Source organism: Rattus rattus, chromosome 2 (genome assembly GCF_011064425.1).
Source record: "Rattus rattus isolate New Zealand chromosome 2, Rrattus_CSIRO_v1, whole genome shotgun sequence".
Classification (NCBI taxonomy): Eukaryota; Metazoa; Chordata; class Mammalia; order Rodentia; family Muridae; genus Rattus; species Rattus rattus.
Genome location: NC_046155.1, coordinates 118,762,425 through 118,781,888, shown reverse-complemented (window position 1 = coordinate 118,781,888; position 19,464 = coordinate 118,762,425). Strand labels below are relative to the sequence as shown.

Here is a 19,464-nt window from a genome sequence, read left to right as displayed (position 1 = left end):
TAGCATAACATTGCCACTCTGTAGGTCTTTGATTTCACATAATCCTGTAAGCATTTTAGGAGCAGAATTTGGCCCTTTCTTTCTTTTCTTCTTTCTTTCTTTCTTTCTTTCTTTCTTTCTTTCTTTTTTTTTTAGAGAAAATCTCTTGTGTACTGTATGGATGTAACACCTGTCCATTAAAGCTGGTTGGCCTGTAGCTGAGGCAGGAAATAGAAGGTGGGATATCCAATAGGCAGTAAGGATTCTGGGATAGAGCCAGGCTCAGAAGGATTGGACCCCAGATAGAGAGGAAAAGAGTCACATATAACTAAGGACCAGATAAACAGCCATAAGGCAGAACTTAGAATGTTATTAAATTATAAACCAGTCGGGGGTGTTGGGGATTTAGCTCAGTGGTAGAGCGCTTGCCTAACAAGCAGAAGGCCCTGAGTTCGGTCCTCAGCTCCGAAAAAAATAAATAAATAAACCAGTCGGAGAACATGCCTAGCTATATGGCCTAGGTATTTGTAAATATATTTGCATCTCAGAGTCATTATTTTCAGGAGCTTGGGGCTGGGAGGAAAAACACACACTTACAGAAAACTCTATGCTATGTATTTTATCTGTGTATCATCATAGCCCTTTACACATGAAGGGTATTAATTTTCTTTCTCCTTGCTTTTAGGATCTTCCAAAGTAAGACAGAAAAATGCTGGCTGACCATACAGTTCTATGGGTCCACAACTTAATTTATTAACAAAACTGACAACCTGGAGATGTATGTATGCTACACGCTGCAAGCTGATGCCATGCTCCAAATAACAGCTTACTGTTTGGGGGGAAGACACGAATTAAGGGACAAAACTGAAGTTGAAAGCTTTGCACTGGGTGTGGTGCGTGCAGTCCCACGAGTACTAGAGAAGCTGAGGCGCGGCTGAATGTCTGAAGCCTCCCTGAGCAACTTAGTAAAGCTGTGTCCCCAAGTAAATAAAAATAAAACGGGCTGAGGATGAGTCAGACGGGAGTGTGTACGTCTTTAGCCTATGCACTCGGGAGACTGAAGAACTGTGAGTTATGGGCTAGCATGTACTACATGGCAAGTCCCTGACCAGCCCTTTCTCAAAACACCAAAAGAAATAGGGTTGGGGGTTGGGTGTTTACATGTGAGGGGGCTGAGGATAAAGCACAGTAGCAAATTTGAGGGCCTGGATCAAGCTCCCGTACAGCAGAGGATCCTGGATCAGTGATGCTGTGCAACTAATTAAATAACCCAGCGTTTCACAGGAGATCCCAGGGGTCACCCACAGAGACAGAATGACTGCAGTCTAGATTATCTGTTTGCCAACCACAGGGTTGAAATTAAAGTTGATAAAAAGAAAAAACAGAAACATGGCTTCAGGTTAGCTGATGAAAAGAGAACCTGGGCGTACACAGTGGTCCAAGCAGGCCCCAAAGTAAGTAATCCAGAAAAGAAAGCTCTGTGTGTGTTATGAGGCCATTCACAAAACAGTGCTGCCTTGTGTAGAAAGGCATAACCATCAGCGAAGAGAGAACACGTGGGCCAGCAGGACGACTGCCGCCGAACCTGACTCCCCTGAGCTTCATCCCAGGGTGGAAAGACATCTTTGGACCCACACAAAACATATATATAATTTAAAAAAAAAAAAAAAAAGAGCAGGCATATACATATGAAAAGTAGAGGAGATAGACAAGAGACAAAATTTTAAAAATTATAGTACAGAAGTTTCAGTGTAATGTAATAAACGATTAGGAAAGAAACAAAAGAGCCTGGTGGGGCCGGGTGGGGGTGACACTGCTTTAATCCCAGCACTTGGGAGGCAGAGAAAGGAGGGATCTCTGGGTTCAAGGATAGCCTAGTCTACAGAGTGCGTTCCAGGACAGGCAGGCAGCCAGGGCTACACAGAGAAACCCTGTCTTGAACAGCCAGGAAAAAAAAAAAAAAGGGCTGGAGAGAAGGCTCAGTGATTAAGAGCACCGACTGCTCTTCCAGAGGTCCTGAGTTCAAATCCCAGCAACCACATGGTGGCTCCCAACCATCTGTAATGGGATCTGATGCCCTCTTCTGGTGTGCGTGAAGACAGCTACAGTGTACTCATATACAAAATAAATAAATAAATCTAAAAAAAAGACAAAGGGGTAGGTAAGCCTAGTGGGTGGTTCATGGAGGGGTGTTGTCCCTGCCACTGGAGATGTATCAGACGCGTTCAACCACAAAGGCTGTCAAACCACTGACCTCAGAACCAACACATTAGCTGCCTATTTCTTTTTCAAGAATAAAAAATTATTAAAATATAACTATGTCCATTTCTTTAACACAAAATCTAACAATTGCATGTTTGAGACACTACAGCCTACAAGACCTAAATAATATTTGAACATTTTGTAAACAATTGTTCTGTAGAGTTTGAGGGTGTTTTTTTGTTTTTTGTTTTTTCATTAAGTTTGGCTAATTGAAATTTCTTACATGGGGTAAGAGACAGATTATAGAAACTTCAAGAAATGGCAAAACATATGCTGCAGTTCCAGAATAAATTTTATAAAACGACATAATCTCGAGTCAAACGAGATTGCTTACCAATGTGAGGTAGAGCCCATGGTTTTGATTTGAAAGGTCAGTCTGGTAGTTGTATGACATAAAGACAATCTGTTGACTAATTAATGTATATAAAAGTAACCATGCTTCCTACCCCTCCCTGAGAACAGACCGCCCACCCTTCCTGCCAGCCCAGCCGATTCATCCAGAGCCGAGAGCAGCAGTCCGTCCTCATTCTGCCCAGCAGCTACAGAAGTGTGGGGCTCTGAGAAGGATGAGGTGTACCCCAGGAGATGTGCTCACAGAAATCTGAACTGAATGTGTAGACAGAACAAGCGATCGAAATCATAATCAGAGATTCAAAACGACACAGGCACTGACGCGGAGGGAGAGAGGAGGCTGCCCGTGTGTTCCGTATAAGAACCTAAACCAGTCAGCAGGCGCCCCGTGGAGACCTGAGCATGAGTGCATAAATTCAACCCTAGGCCTCAGGAGGAGGAGGGAAGGGGGAGGGGGAGGAGGAGACAAACGAACAACCAGAGACATATTCACGGTTTAGTGAGGGATTTTCAGCCCACTGCCTCCTCCTAAAGACCCTGGATCTCCACCGTCCCTCCACTTAGGTAATTTCAATTTCTGTCTGCCTCAGACTTCATTCTGCAGGAATAGATGTGACCTGGGTATTTAAAGGGTGATTTTTTTTTTTTAATACTCTTGTGTGTCTGCGGCATGGCAATGACCTCCTGTGCTGAAAAGCGGAAAGACCAACTCTTTCCGATTCTGCAATCACTAGCATCACTATAGAGGACGGGCTTCCCAGAGTTTTTGACGTCTGCAGCGACCCTGGCAGCCAGCCTCCCAGGGGAAGACCAAGCTGGCTCTCAGCAAAACCTCTGCCCTCCCTAGCAGGTCACAGGTAAAGAGGCTTTTCATCAGAATTCTTCCTCAAGGGATCAGCATGTGCCTGGCATGTATCACAATTCATACCCTTCTATCAACAGACATGAGGACTGAGAGTCTCTACTGTCTGGGACTCAAATGATTCATACTGGGGACAACCTGCTGTTAAAAAAACAAAGTCTCTACTAAAGCTTAGATTGAGATGTTATCCATACCCTTATTAGTAAGGCCACCTTTGACTCAGTGGAACCTTAAGACGTGACTGAGTCAGGAGGGCTCCAGATGAATGGATTAATGGCCTGAGAGGGGCTGTCTCTTGTATGTGTCCCTCCCACTATGTGACACCATGTGCCGCCTTGGACCATCTAGCTTCCAGGACTGTGAGAAGAATAAACTTATTCTTTACAAACTACCCAATTTATTACCTGGTTGTAGCCACAGAAAATGGATCAAGACACAGCTCTATCATAGGCATCTCGGGTGGAGTGACATGGACTCTGGGCACACAGTTTCTACCTTAAGTTCTGAGCTTCTTCTTTTTTTTTTTTTTTTTTTTTTAACTGAGTTTCAGTGTGTATCCTGGCTGTCCTGGAATTCACTATGTAGACCAGGCTGGCCTCAAACTCACAGAGATTCTCCTGCCTCTACCTCCCAAGTGCTGGGATTGAAGGTGTGCACTACCACCACCTGGCCTTTTAAGTTCTTCTACCTGTTGAGGCCTCACAATGGTCCTTCCCTCTCCTCTGAACCCAATCTCCCCAACCTCTGCAAGTAGGAAAGGTCTCCAGAGCCTACGCAGTATTCACAGCTCCTGCCTGGCCCCACTCCTCCCATGCAGTTCCAGGGAAGCCCAGACCCCATGCAGACCTCTGACCTTTAGGCCACGCTGGAAAGTAGAGATGGACAGTAGAGCTAGGTCTTGCTGTTCCTCAGCATATCGGACCAGGTACACGTAGACCAGCTTCTTCACCTACGGGAGAGCAGGGGTCTTGGCAGATTCCCTAGCAGGGGGAGGGACCTTCACCTCCCTGGATGCCATCACCACCTCTCCATGCAGCTGTGGTTCATGGGGTCAGAGTCTTCCAATAGGCAGCAGCCTCGAGTATGTCCCCAGTCCTCAACCCTGATTCACATCCAGTTCAGGGACATAAGGACAGTGTCTTCTAGGTCAGGGACAGTCTGAATAGGTCAAGCCCCAAAGGTTGAATCCTTTCCTCCTTTGCCCTGGGCCCTGCTCGAGTTTAGTCCTGGGATTGGAGATTGTTGCTGGATGGGGCTTACCTCTATGTTCTTACAGGCCACGTTCTTCACCACTGCAGGGAACAGGTCCGAGGCATTCTTCCCCCGGGCGATCATCTGGGTGTTGGGTCAAATAGAGAAAGGAGGAGGAGGTGGAGGAAGCACAGGGATTAAGGCAAGACCCCATACACACCCAGGGTCACTGTTCTTGGACCCCCAGACCTCGAACCCACAGGAAGCCCCTCTTACTGCCACAATCCTCTTCATGGCCTCCAGCTTGAGGGAGTCCTTGTTGGTGTCCAACATCTCTTTCAGGTCATCATGCCTGGGGGTGGAGGGTACAGAAGGTCAGATGAGGAAAGGGGGAGAGGCATGGACCACCAGGGGCCGGGCAGGACTCAGACCAAGTCCAGTCTGGAGTGGAACCAGAGCCAAGGAGTAGGGGCGGGGCATGGACATGGGCAAACTACAGATTAGGGTTTCAGGAGAAACAAGTCGGCCAGCCACTATTATGGGCTGGATTGTGTTCCCAGGGGCAAAAGAAAGGATGTTGAAGTCCTAACCCCCTCCCCATGCCTCAGAATTCTTGGAAACAGATTTGTTAAGGATGTGGGCAGAACACAGCTCAGCTGGTAAAGTGTTTGCCCCATGAGCATAAGGTCCTGTGTTCAAGCTGCAGCACCCACATAAAGGCCGTGCGAGGTGGGAGGTGCCTGTGACCCCAGCACTAGGGAGCTGAGGACAGGAAGGTCTCTGGCACTCACTGGCCAGTCAGCCTAGGCTAAAGTGGAGCCCAGGTCCCAGCGAGAGACCCTGTCTGAGAAAAATCCTAAGGAAAGACACCCAAGGGTGACCTCTGGCTTCAAACACACACACACACACACACACACACACACACACACACACACACACACACACACACACAGACTCACCCCTTCATATATAATGGCATATATCCCCATAAAACAGTGTAAAGTGAACATATTAAGATATGAACAAACTAAAATATATTCACTACACTTTAACTACCAAACATCACCAGAGGTCTCCTATTAGCTGATTGATGAGCACAGCCTAAAAATATCACACTGCACATTGCTAGCCTGGGAAAGGAACAAAACTTTTTTTTCCCCATTTTTATGGAATACACAGTACGTTGTTCTCAGCACCATAAAGTCAAAACCTCACAGGATGGACCATCACTAGTTAGGAATTACCTGTACTGAACTTAAATAGAGTTAGATGCCGTAGGTGGCTGGCTCCCTCGGCCGGTATGTCTCCTGCCTTGTTTGTTAGTTAAGTTTGAGACAGATCTTGATATATAGGCCAAGCTGGGCTCCTTCCTCAGCCTCATGATTCTCCTGTCTCAGCTCCTGGAGTGCTAAGATTACTGGCGTGCACCATCCCACCCGGATCCTCTGGTGATCCCACTTAGAGTGACAGAGAGTCACAAAGAGAACACTGTAAAAACAACTGAATATTTTCTTCTGTAAGCCAAGAAGCATCAATGATTGCCAACAAGCCACTGGGATTTGCAAAGAATTCCCCTCTGGGTTTCTCAGGGCACATGGCCTTGCTAACACCATGATTTCTGGCCTGTTGAACTGTGAGACAGAACAATTCTATGCTGGGGTCTGGAGATGAATCTTGGCTGTTAAGAGGCTTGCTTGGCTTCTAAAGCCCTGGGTTCCATCCCCACATATCTCAGGCATGGTGGCCCATCCCAGTGCTCAGACACAGGAGGCAGGAGGTTCAGGAGACCTGTCTCCCGCCCTCCCACCCACTAAAGTAACCCAGCTTGGGGTTTTTTGGTTTGTTTGTTTGTTTTGCTTTTGTTTCATTACATCAATCATGAAAAACCAGGATAGCTGGGCAGGATAGCGCACACCTTGAACTCTCACTCAGAAGGAGAGGCAAATGAGTGCCCTCTCTGAGTTCCAGGGCAGCCATGGCTGCAGAGTAAGACCCTGTCTCAAAAACTAAGCCAAAGAACGAGAAAGTCAGAGAGCCAGGGGCAAAGAGCCAAGGGTGCATGCATGAGACTAACCCATGTTCCAAGGACTCTAAGAAGTGTCCTTAGCTTTTATGTGCACATGCGCGTTCACACACTCCTGAGCACGTGTATAAGCCCAAGTAATAAAACACACACACACACATACATACATACATACATACATACATACATACATACATACATACATAGGAAATGACTTTTCTGAAGAGATTTTTTGACAGAAAGCCAAGTAAAAAGGGATGCTTTTCAGAACACAGGGCCCTCGACAGCTGGCAGATGACCAGCAGAAGGAAACATCCATCCCTGCTCATGTTAATTCAAAATGCCTTAGCCTGGGTGGATGCCCCAAGGCCAGAAATTTTGTTCTCAAAGCAAAGAGCATAAGACAACCACTTAGTCCCTCTCACTAATGGAATCGTAGCTATTTCTTAAGAAATAGTCCTTCCTGAATGAAGGCAGGCCCTTTAGACTCAGGATGGAAATAAAATGTTTAAGATCAGAAAATAAAACAAGACTTGCCAGGTCCCTCCCCAAAGTTACAGATCGGTGACCACCTCGGAGAAAAGAGACTTCCACAGGCCTAGCCAGGAGTATGGAGGGAGCTCCAGGATGCTGCTCCTGCGAGCTGTCAACCAGGCTGGAGTGGGCTTTTCAGTGATATAGCCATCTCGGAGTCACCCATGCTCTGGTAGATAACTGCTAGCCACACTCCTGAAACTCCCTGGTTCACTGAGCTGGACTTAGGTAGAATTGTTTCTTTGGTGCCTTATCTGGGACGAATCTATATGTATTCATATCACTCCAGGAAAAGTCACACAGCACCCCCAAACAGACCTGGTTATCATTACTCAGAGGTGTTGTGCTGAGGTGAGGACACATGCACAGACTATTTGGATGGACTTTGGCAGTACTGAGAGTCTTGGAAGCTGACAGAGATGGACGGCAACGTTGCCAGTGTGTAAGTGTGCACTGCTATACCCCTTCAAATACACACTCATAACTAACAATCAAGGACTTCTCACACATACTGCATACACTTCCACCCCTGTGGATATGCCTGTACTTCAGAGATAGAACCACACTCCACACACATCCCTCACAGACACAAATAATCATATACCTGAGACTTCAACCACAAACCCCAGAGAAACAAACTCACAGAAGCATACACGAGCAATACAGCCTCCCACCATAGAAGCACTCTCAATGCATAAAGCGCCAGACACACTTCACTTACACATCTATAATATATATGCCACAAGAGACCTCTCCATATCTCTAACACCATCCACAGACATACACACCCCACGCAGGCCCCACCCACCCACCACAGCCAGATCTGATACATATACAACCTTAATAAATTTGGTCACCTAAGATGCATTCACCAAAATGAGGGGATCTGGAGCAGGTAGGGTAGGGCAATGGCCTGCAGTAGACAGAGCAGGCTCAGATGCCTGTAACACTGAGCTCCCCAGAAGCTTCCTCACACCAGGGTGTCCTTGCCACACCTAAAATGTCTCAGGCGCCTGTCAAAGGCACACACCCCAGGGCATCCCACCTGCAAAACTACTAATGCATTTCAGGAGCTGGGTATAAAAACCAGAGCAGACAGAACTGATCTTCAAATGCCCACAACCCTGACTAGACCTTTTGGGGTGAGCAGGCCTTTGTCCCTTTCCCTTCTGGGGAGGGATGGACCTCATCCCTCGTTGTTCCCTCTCCTCCCCCTTGCTTCGAGTTCCCAGGAGGCAGAGGAAGAGAGAGGTGTACAAGGAGGCCCTGAGGTCATGAAATATTCAAATCCCAGTCGGATCCCTTTACTTTTCCAGTCCTTCCAACCTGACCCCTGACCTACTCTGGATTAGCAGACTTTCCTGATGGTGGCTAGAGCCCCCAGGTGTGTCACAAATAACCTAGAATCAAACATACACACCCACTTCCCCAGTGGCCGCTGGGCTCCCTCCCCAAGTTACAGTCTACCACTCAGACAGACTGACTGAACTTGGACTGTGGGTTTTTGTTTTTTTCTGTCCCCACACTTTATCCTGAAACCACTGAGGACAGGGCTCATGAGGGAGAGAACAGTCAAGGTGGGACCTCAATCCTTGAAAGCTTTCCAATCTCCCTCCTCTCAGAGCTTCCAGGAAGTTAAACTCCTCATATCCCCTGGTCATACTCTTCAGCCTTTGGGTGTCCTGAGACCTCTCCCTGCAGCCCCTTGAGCCCGGACACTGACCACCTAGTGCCCCTCTATCCGAGGAGCTAAAACATGATGATCCGGGCTAACAATAGCAGCTACCCATTCCCTGACTTTCTCAGCTTTCCCGGGGGTGGGGAGTAGAGGTGGGATTGTACCTTAGTGGCTGGCTCTGGGTCTGGCTTTGGCCAACCTCAGGACAAGGTCCTTCTATCGATGTTTCTGGGGTTGTGTCTTCCTCAGGAGCCTGCAGCCACCGAAGTTCCTCAGGCTTCAAGGCCTGGTACCAGGGCGGGGGCCCACCTTCGGGGCCTAGCACAGGACTGGAAGCCTCCTCCTGATCGGCCCCTCTGGCCCCTGGTCTCACTACAGTCCCCGGGAGCTGCAGGAATCGCTGCATCTGGCATCAGGTCCAGCACCAGGAGAGTACTGAGCTGGGACTGCTCCTCACTGCCCACGGCCACCAGAAGGCCCCGCCCTGAAACTCCGTAACCAGACACCAGCCTCCGAGGAGGATCCGCTTTCCTCTTCCGTGCTCAGAAGCAAAGCCACAGGAGGTACAGATGACTAGGGAGAGGGACTGAGCCCACCCCAGGCTCTGGGACCGAAAGAAGTTCAGGGGGAAGAGGTTTGGTGTTGTTTTCATTTGTTTTTTCACTCCAAATCTCATAGCCATAATGAATCTAAATTTTCTCAGAACCGTGTTTCCCTCCTCCCTAGAAACTCATACATTCCCCGCCCCCACCCCCCATCCCCACCCCGCTCATTCTGGCCCAGCCTCTTGATCCTCATCAGTCCTTCCAAAGCCAGTCTTGACTGTCAGTTTGTAGGATATAGAATCATCTAAAAACAAACAAAAAAAAAATCAAAAAACAAAAACAATAGGCTGGCCTGAGGAAGTGTTTGGGTTGGTCTAATGGAGGTGAGAAGGCCCACCCTAAGTGTGGGTAGCAGCATCCAATGAGCTGTACACTCCGATTAAATATAAAGGAGAAAATGGGGGCTATAGAGATGGCTCAATGGCTAAGTTCTAGCAGCTCTTCCAGAGGACCCTGGTTCAATTCTCAGCACCCACAGGGCAGCTCATAACTGTCTGTAACTCTAGTTCCAGGGGCTCAGACAACCTCCTCTGGCCTCCCAGGGCACAGGCACGGTGCACTGCACAGACATGCATGTAAGCAAACAACCCATGCACATAACGTAAAAATAATAATTTTTTTTTCTTTTCTTTTTTTTTTCGGAGCTGGGGACTGAACCGAGGGCCTTGCGCTTGCTAGGCAAGTGCTCTACCACTGAGCTAAATCCCCAACCCCAAAAATAATAAATTTTAAAAGATATTATAGCAGAGAGAGAGAGAGAGAGAGAGAGAGAGAGAGAGAGAGAGAGAGAACATGAAGCCTTATCCTCCTGGCTTCATAACTGAGGAAGGCCCAGCTACCTCAAACTTGCTCTTATATTTCCCCACTGTAATAGATTTCCTCAAACAAGGAGCCAAAATCCCTGCTTAAATTGCTTCTGTCAGATATTTGACCAAACAACAGGAAAGTAATTCCTTAAGTCCCCTTTGCCTCCCCTAGTGTAGGTCAGGACATCTTAAACATTTTCTACTTAGCATCTCTTTGCCTCTAAGAATTTTTTACATGATTTCATGTTTACAGGTATATAAAACAAGTATACAAATCAAGCATTTACTGGAGATAAATCAAAAAGAAATTTATTCTAAAACAATTCTTTGGGGCTGGAGAAATGACTCCACAATTAAGAGGGTTTGAATAAAAGACTTGAGGTCAAGTCAGGCAGTGGTGGTGTATGCCTTTAATCCCATCCTAGCACTAGGGAGGCAGAGGCAGGTGGATCTCTCTGGGTTCAATGTCAGTCTGGTCTACAGAAAGAGTTCCAGGACAGTGAGAGCCACACAGAGAAACCTTGTCTCAAAAAAATCAAAAGACTAGTGATAGACCCTTCACCAAAGGAGCAAGGCAGAGAGTGACAGAAAAGAATATCCTCCTGTAGTTGGATGACATGCCCACCGGATCATATATATGCACATACACCACACACATACACTTCACACCCATATGCACACTCACACATGCATATAAAAATAACAAAAAGTTACCAAAAACAGTTATTTAGTACACATGTAATTTTACCACTCAGTACTAAAGCAAATTTTCATAGTAATGTGATAGAGGTGTTTGTGTAACATTGTAATCTAAAGATATACTAATCTGATACATACTGAGGAATGATGGCAGGACAATATTAAAAGTCTTCATTTCTGTAATTAAGTCATTATGTTTCCCTAAGAGCAGATCTTGTGTGTACAGTTGAAAGTGCTATAGTGTATAGCATGTCAGTCTCCAAGGATAATCTCCGGTGTACACCAAGGTGTGTCAGGCAGCGTCAGTGTTGGGTGTGATGGAATCACAGCTTCAAAGTGCAAATGTTATTCGGTTAAACCCAGAATAGCAGTGAAGTGACCAAATGCACTGTAAGTCAGAAACCCGAGTTCCGTCGTGTATTTTTCATTCATTTTCCATTTTTGTGTGTTCAGTATCCTCTAGTGTTGCCAACGTTTTTGTGAAAACTGCATTGAATTAACAGGCCCAGTTGGGACCCACAGTCTGAGCAGCTTAGATTTAGGCCATCCCCAGGCCCAGCCAGTTAACTCTGACATCTCCTTCCCCTCTCTTGCTCAGCCCAGGTCACTTTCAGTCTTGTCAGTCCAGCCTGAGATCCTTCTAACATACAAGCCTGGCGACAGCCACTGCTTAGAGCCCTCATCCATTCTAGTGACTTGCAGTGACTCTAGCCACTCCGTGCCGACATCAGAACCTACACTGTTGCTTTCCTCAGTCCTCTGGGATAGGAAATATAAGTGAAATATGCTTATTTATTTACCTACTTATGTGTAACCCTGGCTTGTAAATGAAATGTTTGTTTGTAGCCTTGGCTGTCCTAGAACTTGTTATATAGACTAGGCTGGTCTTGAACTCAAAGAAGTCTGTTTGCCTCTTCCTCTGAGTCCTCGGATTAAAGGCGAGCACCACCACGCCCAGCTGTACCTTTTACAGCAATGGAGGTTTTATTAAATGTTATAGAGTCAGCCCAGTCTCCATCTCCTTTGTCTCAGGTGTACTCTTCCCAGGAGAGGCCGGCCAGCTCTGGGGGCCATGAATTCTGGACGAGTTCACAGCCTAACATCCGCCTAAGATCAAAGTATGTACTCATAGCGACATCCTGTTCTCAAAAGATGCACTTTGCTTTTCGGTTGCATGACATTTTTTTAGGATTTATTTATTATATAGAAGTACACCGTAGCTGTCTTCATGAACACCAGAAGAGAGTATCAGATCCCATTACAGACAGTTGTGAGCCACCATGTGGTTGCTGGGAACTGAACTCAGGACCTCTGGAAGAGTAGCCAGTGCTCTTAACCACTGAGCCCTCTCTCGGGCTTGTTGCTGTTCACAGCTGACTGGGCATGTGAGGCCTAGCACTGACCATGCAGAGTGAGGAAAGGTCACCCTGTCGTTAGTAATAAAAATCCAGTGGGATTCCCACTGAGTGCACCTGCTGGCTTGACACCCCTCCGCAGAAGTATATTTTTGCTTGCCCCCTTGTCCTTTGGATTGTGTGGTCATTCCCTGAGACCCCAGACCCATTTCTAACCTTCCTCCCTGAAACACGTCTTGCACTCTCTTCCTGACCCTTGAATCGCCAGGGTTTCGTTTTTTGCTCCCTGTTAGAGCAATCTGTTGGCTCCTGTTTACTATTCTGTTATGTGACTAGCAGGTCCACAGGCCTTCAATAAACGTGCTATTGAATTTATGAACGAATAAATGAATGAGTCAAAGGTAAGAGACTGAACCATAACCAAACCAAGTAGGGCTGAATCATAGGGCAATGCGGAGGTGGGGGTGTGGGGGGGGGTTGGAGAACAGAAGTGAGAATGAGGTGGAAGATGGAGAAATGAATTTGCAGGAGCCAGTTTCTCAGTCTACATCCAGGGCCGGCTTCCTGGAGTAGATCAGACTCAAGCTTCAGTTCATCAATTCAGACCCCTCCTCTACGGAATTGGGTTTGGGGGTTTTGTTTCGGTTTCTCTTTGAACCAACCCACCCAGCGAATAAAAGACCGCAAAGAGTAGACACATCACCTCAGCTGTTCCTTAAGAAGCCTGTCTGGCTGGCCCCTCCCCCACCAGCCTCGGGTCCCCCCTGCCCCCTCCCCCTTGTAGCTAAGGGCAAAGTGGCCCGGCTCCCGGAACCCGGCGGGGCGCGCAGGGCCGGTCCGCTCCACTGGGCCGCAGCCTCTCAGGCGCTGTCCATGGTGCCAATGCGCCAGCCGCACCCGGCCGGCGCTCGCTAGCTCACCGCTTGTAGTCGGAGGAGAAGATACCGCCGCTCGCCGGATCGTGGCCATATTCCGGCTCCCCGGGGCCGGCTGAGCCGCCCTTATCTTCGCTATAGGCGGGAGCGGCCGACATGGATCTGCGCTGAGGGGTGGCTGAGCGGCCGGGTTGGGCTTGGGCCGAGGAAGGGGATGCACGCCTAGCTCTGCAGAGCTGCAATCTGCGCGGCGGAGGCAGCGCGCGGATTCAGCAATCAGGGACGAGCGCTAAGGTTCTTAAAGGGACCGGCACCACCCGTGGAGTGCAGGGTTGGAGTGAGCAGACTGGGGAAGGAGGAACAGCGCCTGCCCCGCCCCAGTGTCTCAGAACTCCCAGGCACCCGTGTCACCCTCCATACTTAAAGCAACTGCAAGCATCTAAAGGTCCCTCACGGTGAGCAAGGTTGCTGGTCTGATGACTGTACAGTCTTTAGAGGGATTCGGACCTCTGGCCACCGCCCTACCGGTCACCTGACCTCCAGGGGCCTGCCCACCCTGGCAGTTAAGGAGGAGGGCGTGGGGTTGGGGGTGGGGGAACACTGAAAGAAGGCCATACTAGCAGGGATGGGTTGGAACAGCCGCCTTGGAAGTTTAAGGGTAGGTGCCTTTCCAACTTTTTTCACACAGTCTAAATCCCTCTGAGGATAGCCTGCTTACTCACTGGGAAACTTAACAACTTCCTGGAAGAAGTGGAATTTAAGGGCCGGCTGACCCAGGAAGCAAGTGCTAAGGGCATTCTGGGAGCAAAGCAGTCCCAGGTGGAGTAGAGAGACCCTCTAACATCTTCATTACATTTGGGAAAATACTTTAATAATCCTTTCTGAATCCTCTTCTGGCCCATTCAGGAGGGCCCAAGGTCACATTAATCCCTGGTTAGGTTCCTGTCCTCTGACATCTAGGAGGGAAGGGAGAAAGAACAGATTGAATTAGGGTCTGGTGTAATTGCCAGTTCTCCAGGACTTTGTGATTTGTCAAGCTTCGCTCCCAGGACCCAAGGAAGGAAGGAAGGAAGAAGTGAGGGAGGGAGAGAGGATGGTAGCTAGGTCTGAATTAGAGAGAGTGCCCTGAGCTAGGCTGAAGCAGGAGTTGTACATCTTTGGGCTCGAGTTTTGGACTTTGGTTAAGTGTTTGGGAACTCCTATCCAGGCTTAAAGAATGGAGGAAATCTCAAGAACTGAGTCTTGATTTGTAGACTCAGGATCCCCAGTTCTCTAAGATCAGAATTGGTGGACTATTTGGAAAAGGGTGGAACTTAGAAAGGCTTTGGGGTTAATAGGAAGTTCTACTTGCAAAAAGAATGATGGCGTTGTACCAGCCCCTGGGTTGGAGATTGATCATATTCAGTAAATATACCTGCCCAGGATCTAAGAACAGGAGCCTGAGGTCAACCTGGCAACGACTCAAAGGGGTCTCAAAGTGTGTAACTTCAACAAATAGGTACCCCTGTTTGTTTCTGGGGACTTTTGGACTACCAGAGAAAAGAGCTTAAATGAAAGGAACCTGGTCTTGGGCAGTGGTGGGGGAAACTATCTGAATTACGCTGGAGCAAGTTGGTTAGGTGCCTTTGCAGCAGACTCAAGCTGGGAAGAAGAGAGGCACTTACTGAGTCCACCCCCAACAGGTTCAGTGCAAAATGCACGCAGTTGCTGCTAGTGGGATGGTAGGGAGGAGGATCATTGTCCATAGCTTCTCGAATGCGGCTCTCCAGCACCCTAGGGTCAACACCACCGCGTCTGCGTAGCACACGCCAGAGCTCTCTGGAGCGCTGCAGAGCCCGGTGCCCCTGTTTACACACGACACCCTCACAGTAACCCAGAAGTGTTTGGACTCCACTGTTGCTGGGGGCCCTGCCTGTGGGGATAGCAGACACAAAATCAGAACCAATCGACTCAGAGCTTCATTGCGACTCTGCGTTTCCTCAAATTGAAGCCCTGCGCCCTGGCCGCCCAACCCCACCCCTCCCATCCCACCCCCACCCACTCCCCTCTCCACCCCCCCACCCCCGACTTCAGAGACCTACACGGTCGTCGTCCCAGCACAGCTTGCTCACGAGTGGCCATATTTCTTTTGCTCACCCTCAAAGTGTATGATCTCTCCGTGACCGCAGTAAACACCCACGTGGGCTCCGCACCACTGTGCCTTAGGGGACCGCAACTTAAATAGGAACAGGTCTCCAGGCTCAGGCTCGCAGCTTTCTAACTCCACCTCCTGGAAGTGCTGGCCCATGAGTGCCTCAGAGAAGAAGAACTTAATGGTGCTGGATGCCCCTACCAGGGTCTAAGAGAAGAAATGTGGCAGACTGCAGGGCGTGTGCACAGACATAGCTGGGTCATTCTACTCATCACAGATGGTAGACCTGGCTTAGGGTTGGACCCTAGGCAAAATGTCTTCGCTGCTTTACAGCTGCCTCCCTGTCTTTACGGGACTCCAGGAGCCTGGAAATCAGGGATATACACTGCCTTGAGCTACCCACTAGGGTCACCACAGTGGTCTGCAATTGGGACCTCCTCCCCACCCACAGCTATCTACTTATCCCCACTCCTTTCATTCTCCCTCCCCCTGCTCCGTTCTCCTTCCTCAGTCAGTCGTCCATGTTGCCATTCCTATAAGCAACACTTCTGGGTGTCCGCTGGTACCTGGGTTGAGCAGACGATCTGAAGAAACAGGAAAAGTGCAGTGAGGTTGGGCCAAAGCTGATTTCTCCCAAGTCCAACAACCTCAGTAGCAAACATGCATTTGTTCCCTCCTTGTTACAAGTCTCAAGATCAGCCAAGTGTCCTTATTTTCAGGAAAAAATTGAAGTACATCAACTCTTGCTAATCTGTGTCACATGACCATCTGGATCCCAGGTAATAAATACAACTGTATGTTGGTTTTCTATAATGAACTGAGAAATCCAGTTTAGTTTCTCATCTTTATTGGGTGGTTTGACAGAGGGTGATTTCACTGCCTGGATTATATCTAAGCTTTAGTTTCAGAGGTTGGGGGGCGGGGGCTGACAGAGGGGGAGGGAAAGGGAGAATGAAGGTTGGACCTGGAAGCAACTGGGGCTCCGGGTATCTTTGTGTTCTTGTGCCCTTTGGTTGGGAGTCATCTACCTCACATCCACCAACTAGGGAGAAGGCCTTACTTCCAGCTTCCCTCTCATCCTGTACCCACCGAGTCAAGCCAAAGTCACAGCTATAGAAGAGAGTGGACTGTCCTAGTCCCTGCTAGGTAGAGACAAGATGAGCCAAGGACTTCTGCTCCATTTACCTGGGATTTGAAGCTCATCTAGGGAGAAAGAAACCAGCCATTACCATCTGCTGCTTCACCTCTGTCCTCCCTGCTCTCGTGGTTCAATATCTACAAGTTGTGCCTTAAGTCTGCACTAGACGACTGGTCACAGATTGAGAGACCTATGCCACCTCTCCAGATGGGGACATCAAAAAGTCCCCCCTCTGTCTCTGTCTCTATCTCTGTCTGTCTCTCTCCCTCTCTTCCTCCCTCCCTCCTTCCTTCAGCTTCCTCATCTGTGAACTGGGAACAATAAGGTTGGAGAGCTGGGCATCACCTGACCATTGAGAGGCTCTGAGAGCTCTTTGTGACTTATACAAGGCCCGAGGGCAGGGTTTGTTTATCTAAGGTCTGGCTAGCCCCTGAACTTGCACATTTGCCTGTGCGTGCATATTTGGGCTGAGAAGAATACATCTTTCTCAGCTCAGGGGAGAAGAACAATAGGTCCCAAAGGCTGGTGGCCTCCCTGTGACCCGAGCCTCGGAGATCAGAGGGAATCAATCATTGAACTGGAAAGTTCAGACACTCCCTCATATTTCCCAGTGGGGTTTGGGGTGCAGGCAGGGAGGCGCTCTGGCTGCTGTGCCTATGCCTTGCACCCTCAAACAGGAATCCAGGTCCATGGCTGGGGTTCCACCCGTAATGATAATAACATGTATTGCCAAAAGCTGTATGAAGACCCCAGTTAGCTCTAATAACAATGTTCTGTAGTTTCTACTGTCTTTCTCATTTGGAAGAGGGGGAAATGGGGCTTGGGGAGGTCGTTAAAATTACATCAAAAAAGTTGTAAGTCAGTATTCAAACTGAGGCAGTCTGACTAAACCAGTGTATAGATGGACTTCCAATGCTGGAGACTCTGAAAAGGCATATCCAACACACACACCACCTCCAGCCCCCAGCACCAGGAAGTTCTGACCCGTGTTTTCTTCCTTTAGAAAGAAACATTTAACATTCATTTAGTCCCGTAGTAAAGGGAGAAAGAGCAACACCCTGGAGCCATCAGAGCAAAGAGACAAGTATCCAATTTCCACCGCCCAGGGCCTGACAACACTGCCCACCCTGTCAGAAATATTTGCATGGAGATCTGAGCCTTTCCTTCTCTTACCCTGGCTATCAGAAACACAGCAATGGCAGAGGTGTTCCTGTGACTGCACCCCTTTGGGGTGGCTGCTAAAAGGTCAGACTGGAGGTCTAGCTTTTCTGATCTGGAGACTCTGATCATGGTGATCTCACCCTAATCTGAGCCCTTAATGCAAACAGCTTACCTTGCAGTAACCACTTCACTCCTTTGTGAGATGTTTGTCTTCTGTGGCCAGAGGAAAGAGAGCCAGTAGGCCATGGATCTGGCAGATAAAGGGGCTGACCAGGAAGTCCCGGGGCCAGATTCTGAGCACCAGTGCCCAAGCCAATCTGAGGCAAAGGCATTTTGGATATGACCCTGAGGGCAGGCCAGAAGCCAGAGCCTGAGGGCTGGGGTCCAGGTAGGTAAATGGTGCACATCTTTCCCCTCCACCCACCTTTCGACATCTGATATCTGACATGATGACTGCCTGTTTGTCTCAGGACCAGTTCCTCGCCCTTCCCTGGCCTCTGATACTCAGCACTTGTCTGCACCTACCTCCGTCAGAGACTAGGAGCCAGCTCCCAGTCCCCGTGAACTTACTGACGTTTGCTTTATGGTCTGCCCTAGTGAACACAATTCACATTTTGGCAGGTTCGGGTGTAGTGTTCTGCAAGTGTATGCTAGATCAAGATTGTTGGTGATATCGTTCATACCACCCCATATTAACTCTGTTCACTTTTGTACAGTTTCTCGTTGGTTAAAAGGGATGGTAAGGCTTCCTTGTTATCTACAGCTTCAGAACTGCCTTCCTTCCATTCTGTTAGATTTTGCTCTGCGGAGTTTGAGGCTCTTATTGCACGTGGAAGCAGTTTATGATTGCAACATCTTTGGGTGGCCTGACGTTTTTCACTATGAATGTCCCCCTGTACCTCTGCTAACGCTTGAGTCGAAGACTTTAACGTCATGCTTGCTAACTGCATCTGTGTCGTTTACCCTCACTTACTTTCCTTTTCCCCATTGACTGACCATCTGTCAACACTCAGCCTGTTGAGTGTCTGAGACCATGGATGCACACCACATGTCTGGCTTTATGCCACTGTATTTAAAATACATCCATAATAGACTGTAACTGGATCTTCCTTTCCACTGTATGCACTGAAAAGGCATATCCAACACTGAATGCAGCAAGTGATATGGTCAGACTTTGGTCTGCATGTGCGTGCATGTTCTTTTGATCTACCTTTCTTGTTTCCTTTTGGTATATTTGAATATTTTTTTGCTAATTCAATTTAGGATGGGCATGCTTACATGCATCTGTAATCCCAATGCCCAGGAGGCGGAAGCAGGATGATTTGAAAGTTTGAGATCAGCCCAGGCTACATAGCAAGTTCCTGACCAGCCTGGGTTATACAGCCTGTGTCATATGGGACCCTGACTCACACAGATCCCATTTTAATTATCTGCTATTATTTAGCTCCAATTCTTTGTCTTATATATTAATAGTCTCTTTAGAGATTACAATATAACTAGTTTCCAGGCTGGCCAGTTAGCATAATTGGTTAGAGCCTGCTGCTAATAATAACCACTTTACACAAGCTACTTAATTAGAGACCTTGCAACTGGCCATCCAGTGTAGAAGCCATCAGTACTATAGGTCTGGTTCCTCCATCCAGTACCTCCATCCCTGCCCATCTTCTATGTAGTGTTTGTCATTCATTACACCATACACCCAAAGGGCAATTTTATAAATTTTGCTTTAAACCGCCATGTATTTTAAGAGGTAAGAAAGACGCCCCTTATCGTTACGGGGTGGAAGGTCTAACTGTTTCCCTGATACCGCTTCC

The 19,464-nt window shown here is 48.2% G+C and overlaps 2 protein-coding genes across 4 annotated transcripts in view; both read right to left on the bottom strand.

Moving 5' to 3' along the window:
- Window positions 1-13,685, bottom strand: part of Ap3b2 (adaptor related protein complex 3 subunit beta 2) — a 33,521-nt gene extending 19,836 nt beyond the window's left edge. For both annotated transcript variants that reach the window (XM_032893319.1, XM_032893320.1), the window contains exons 1-4: window positions 13,266-13,685; window positions 4,922-4,997; window positions 4,715-4,789; window positions 4,308-4,403 (exon numbers count right to left, since the gene is read on the bottom strand). In XM_032893319.1, coding sequence (XP_032749210.1) covers window positions 4,308-4,403; window positions 4,715-4,789; window positions 4,922-4,997; window positions 13,266-13,378 — 360 coding nt within the window. In that variant the 5' untranslated portion in view covers window positions 13,379-13,685. The remainder of the gene's footprint in view (window positions 1-4,307; window positions 4,404-4,714; window positions 4,790-4,921; window positions 4,998-13,265) is intronic.
- A 386-nt stretch (window positions 13,686-14,071) lies between these two features.
- On the bottom strand, window positions 14,072-17,931 carry LOC116894267. Of its 2 annotated transcripts, XM_032895976.1 has the most exons (6): window positions 17,823-17,931; window positions 16,537-16,554; window positions 15,918-15,935; window positions 15,357-15,558; window positions 14,885-15,132; window positions 14,072-14,176 (listed from the first exon to the last, which is right to left on the bottom strand). In XM_032895976.1, exons 2-6 carry the CDS (start codon window positions 16,552-16,554, stop codon window positions 14,144-14,146), a joined length of 519 nt encoding a protein of 172 aa, XP_032751867.1. In that variant the 5' UTR covers window positions 17,823-17,931; the 3' UTR covers window positions 14,072-14,143. The 2 variants fall into 2 exon arrangements, with proteins under 2 accessions (XP_032751867.1, XP_032751868.1); XM_032895977.1 differs by lacking the exons at window positions 15,918-15,935; window positions 17,823-17,931 and having other exon boundaries at window positions 14,144-14,176.
- Window positions 17,932-19,464: the final 1,533 nt, after the last annotated feature.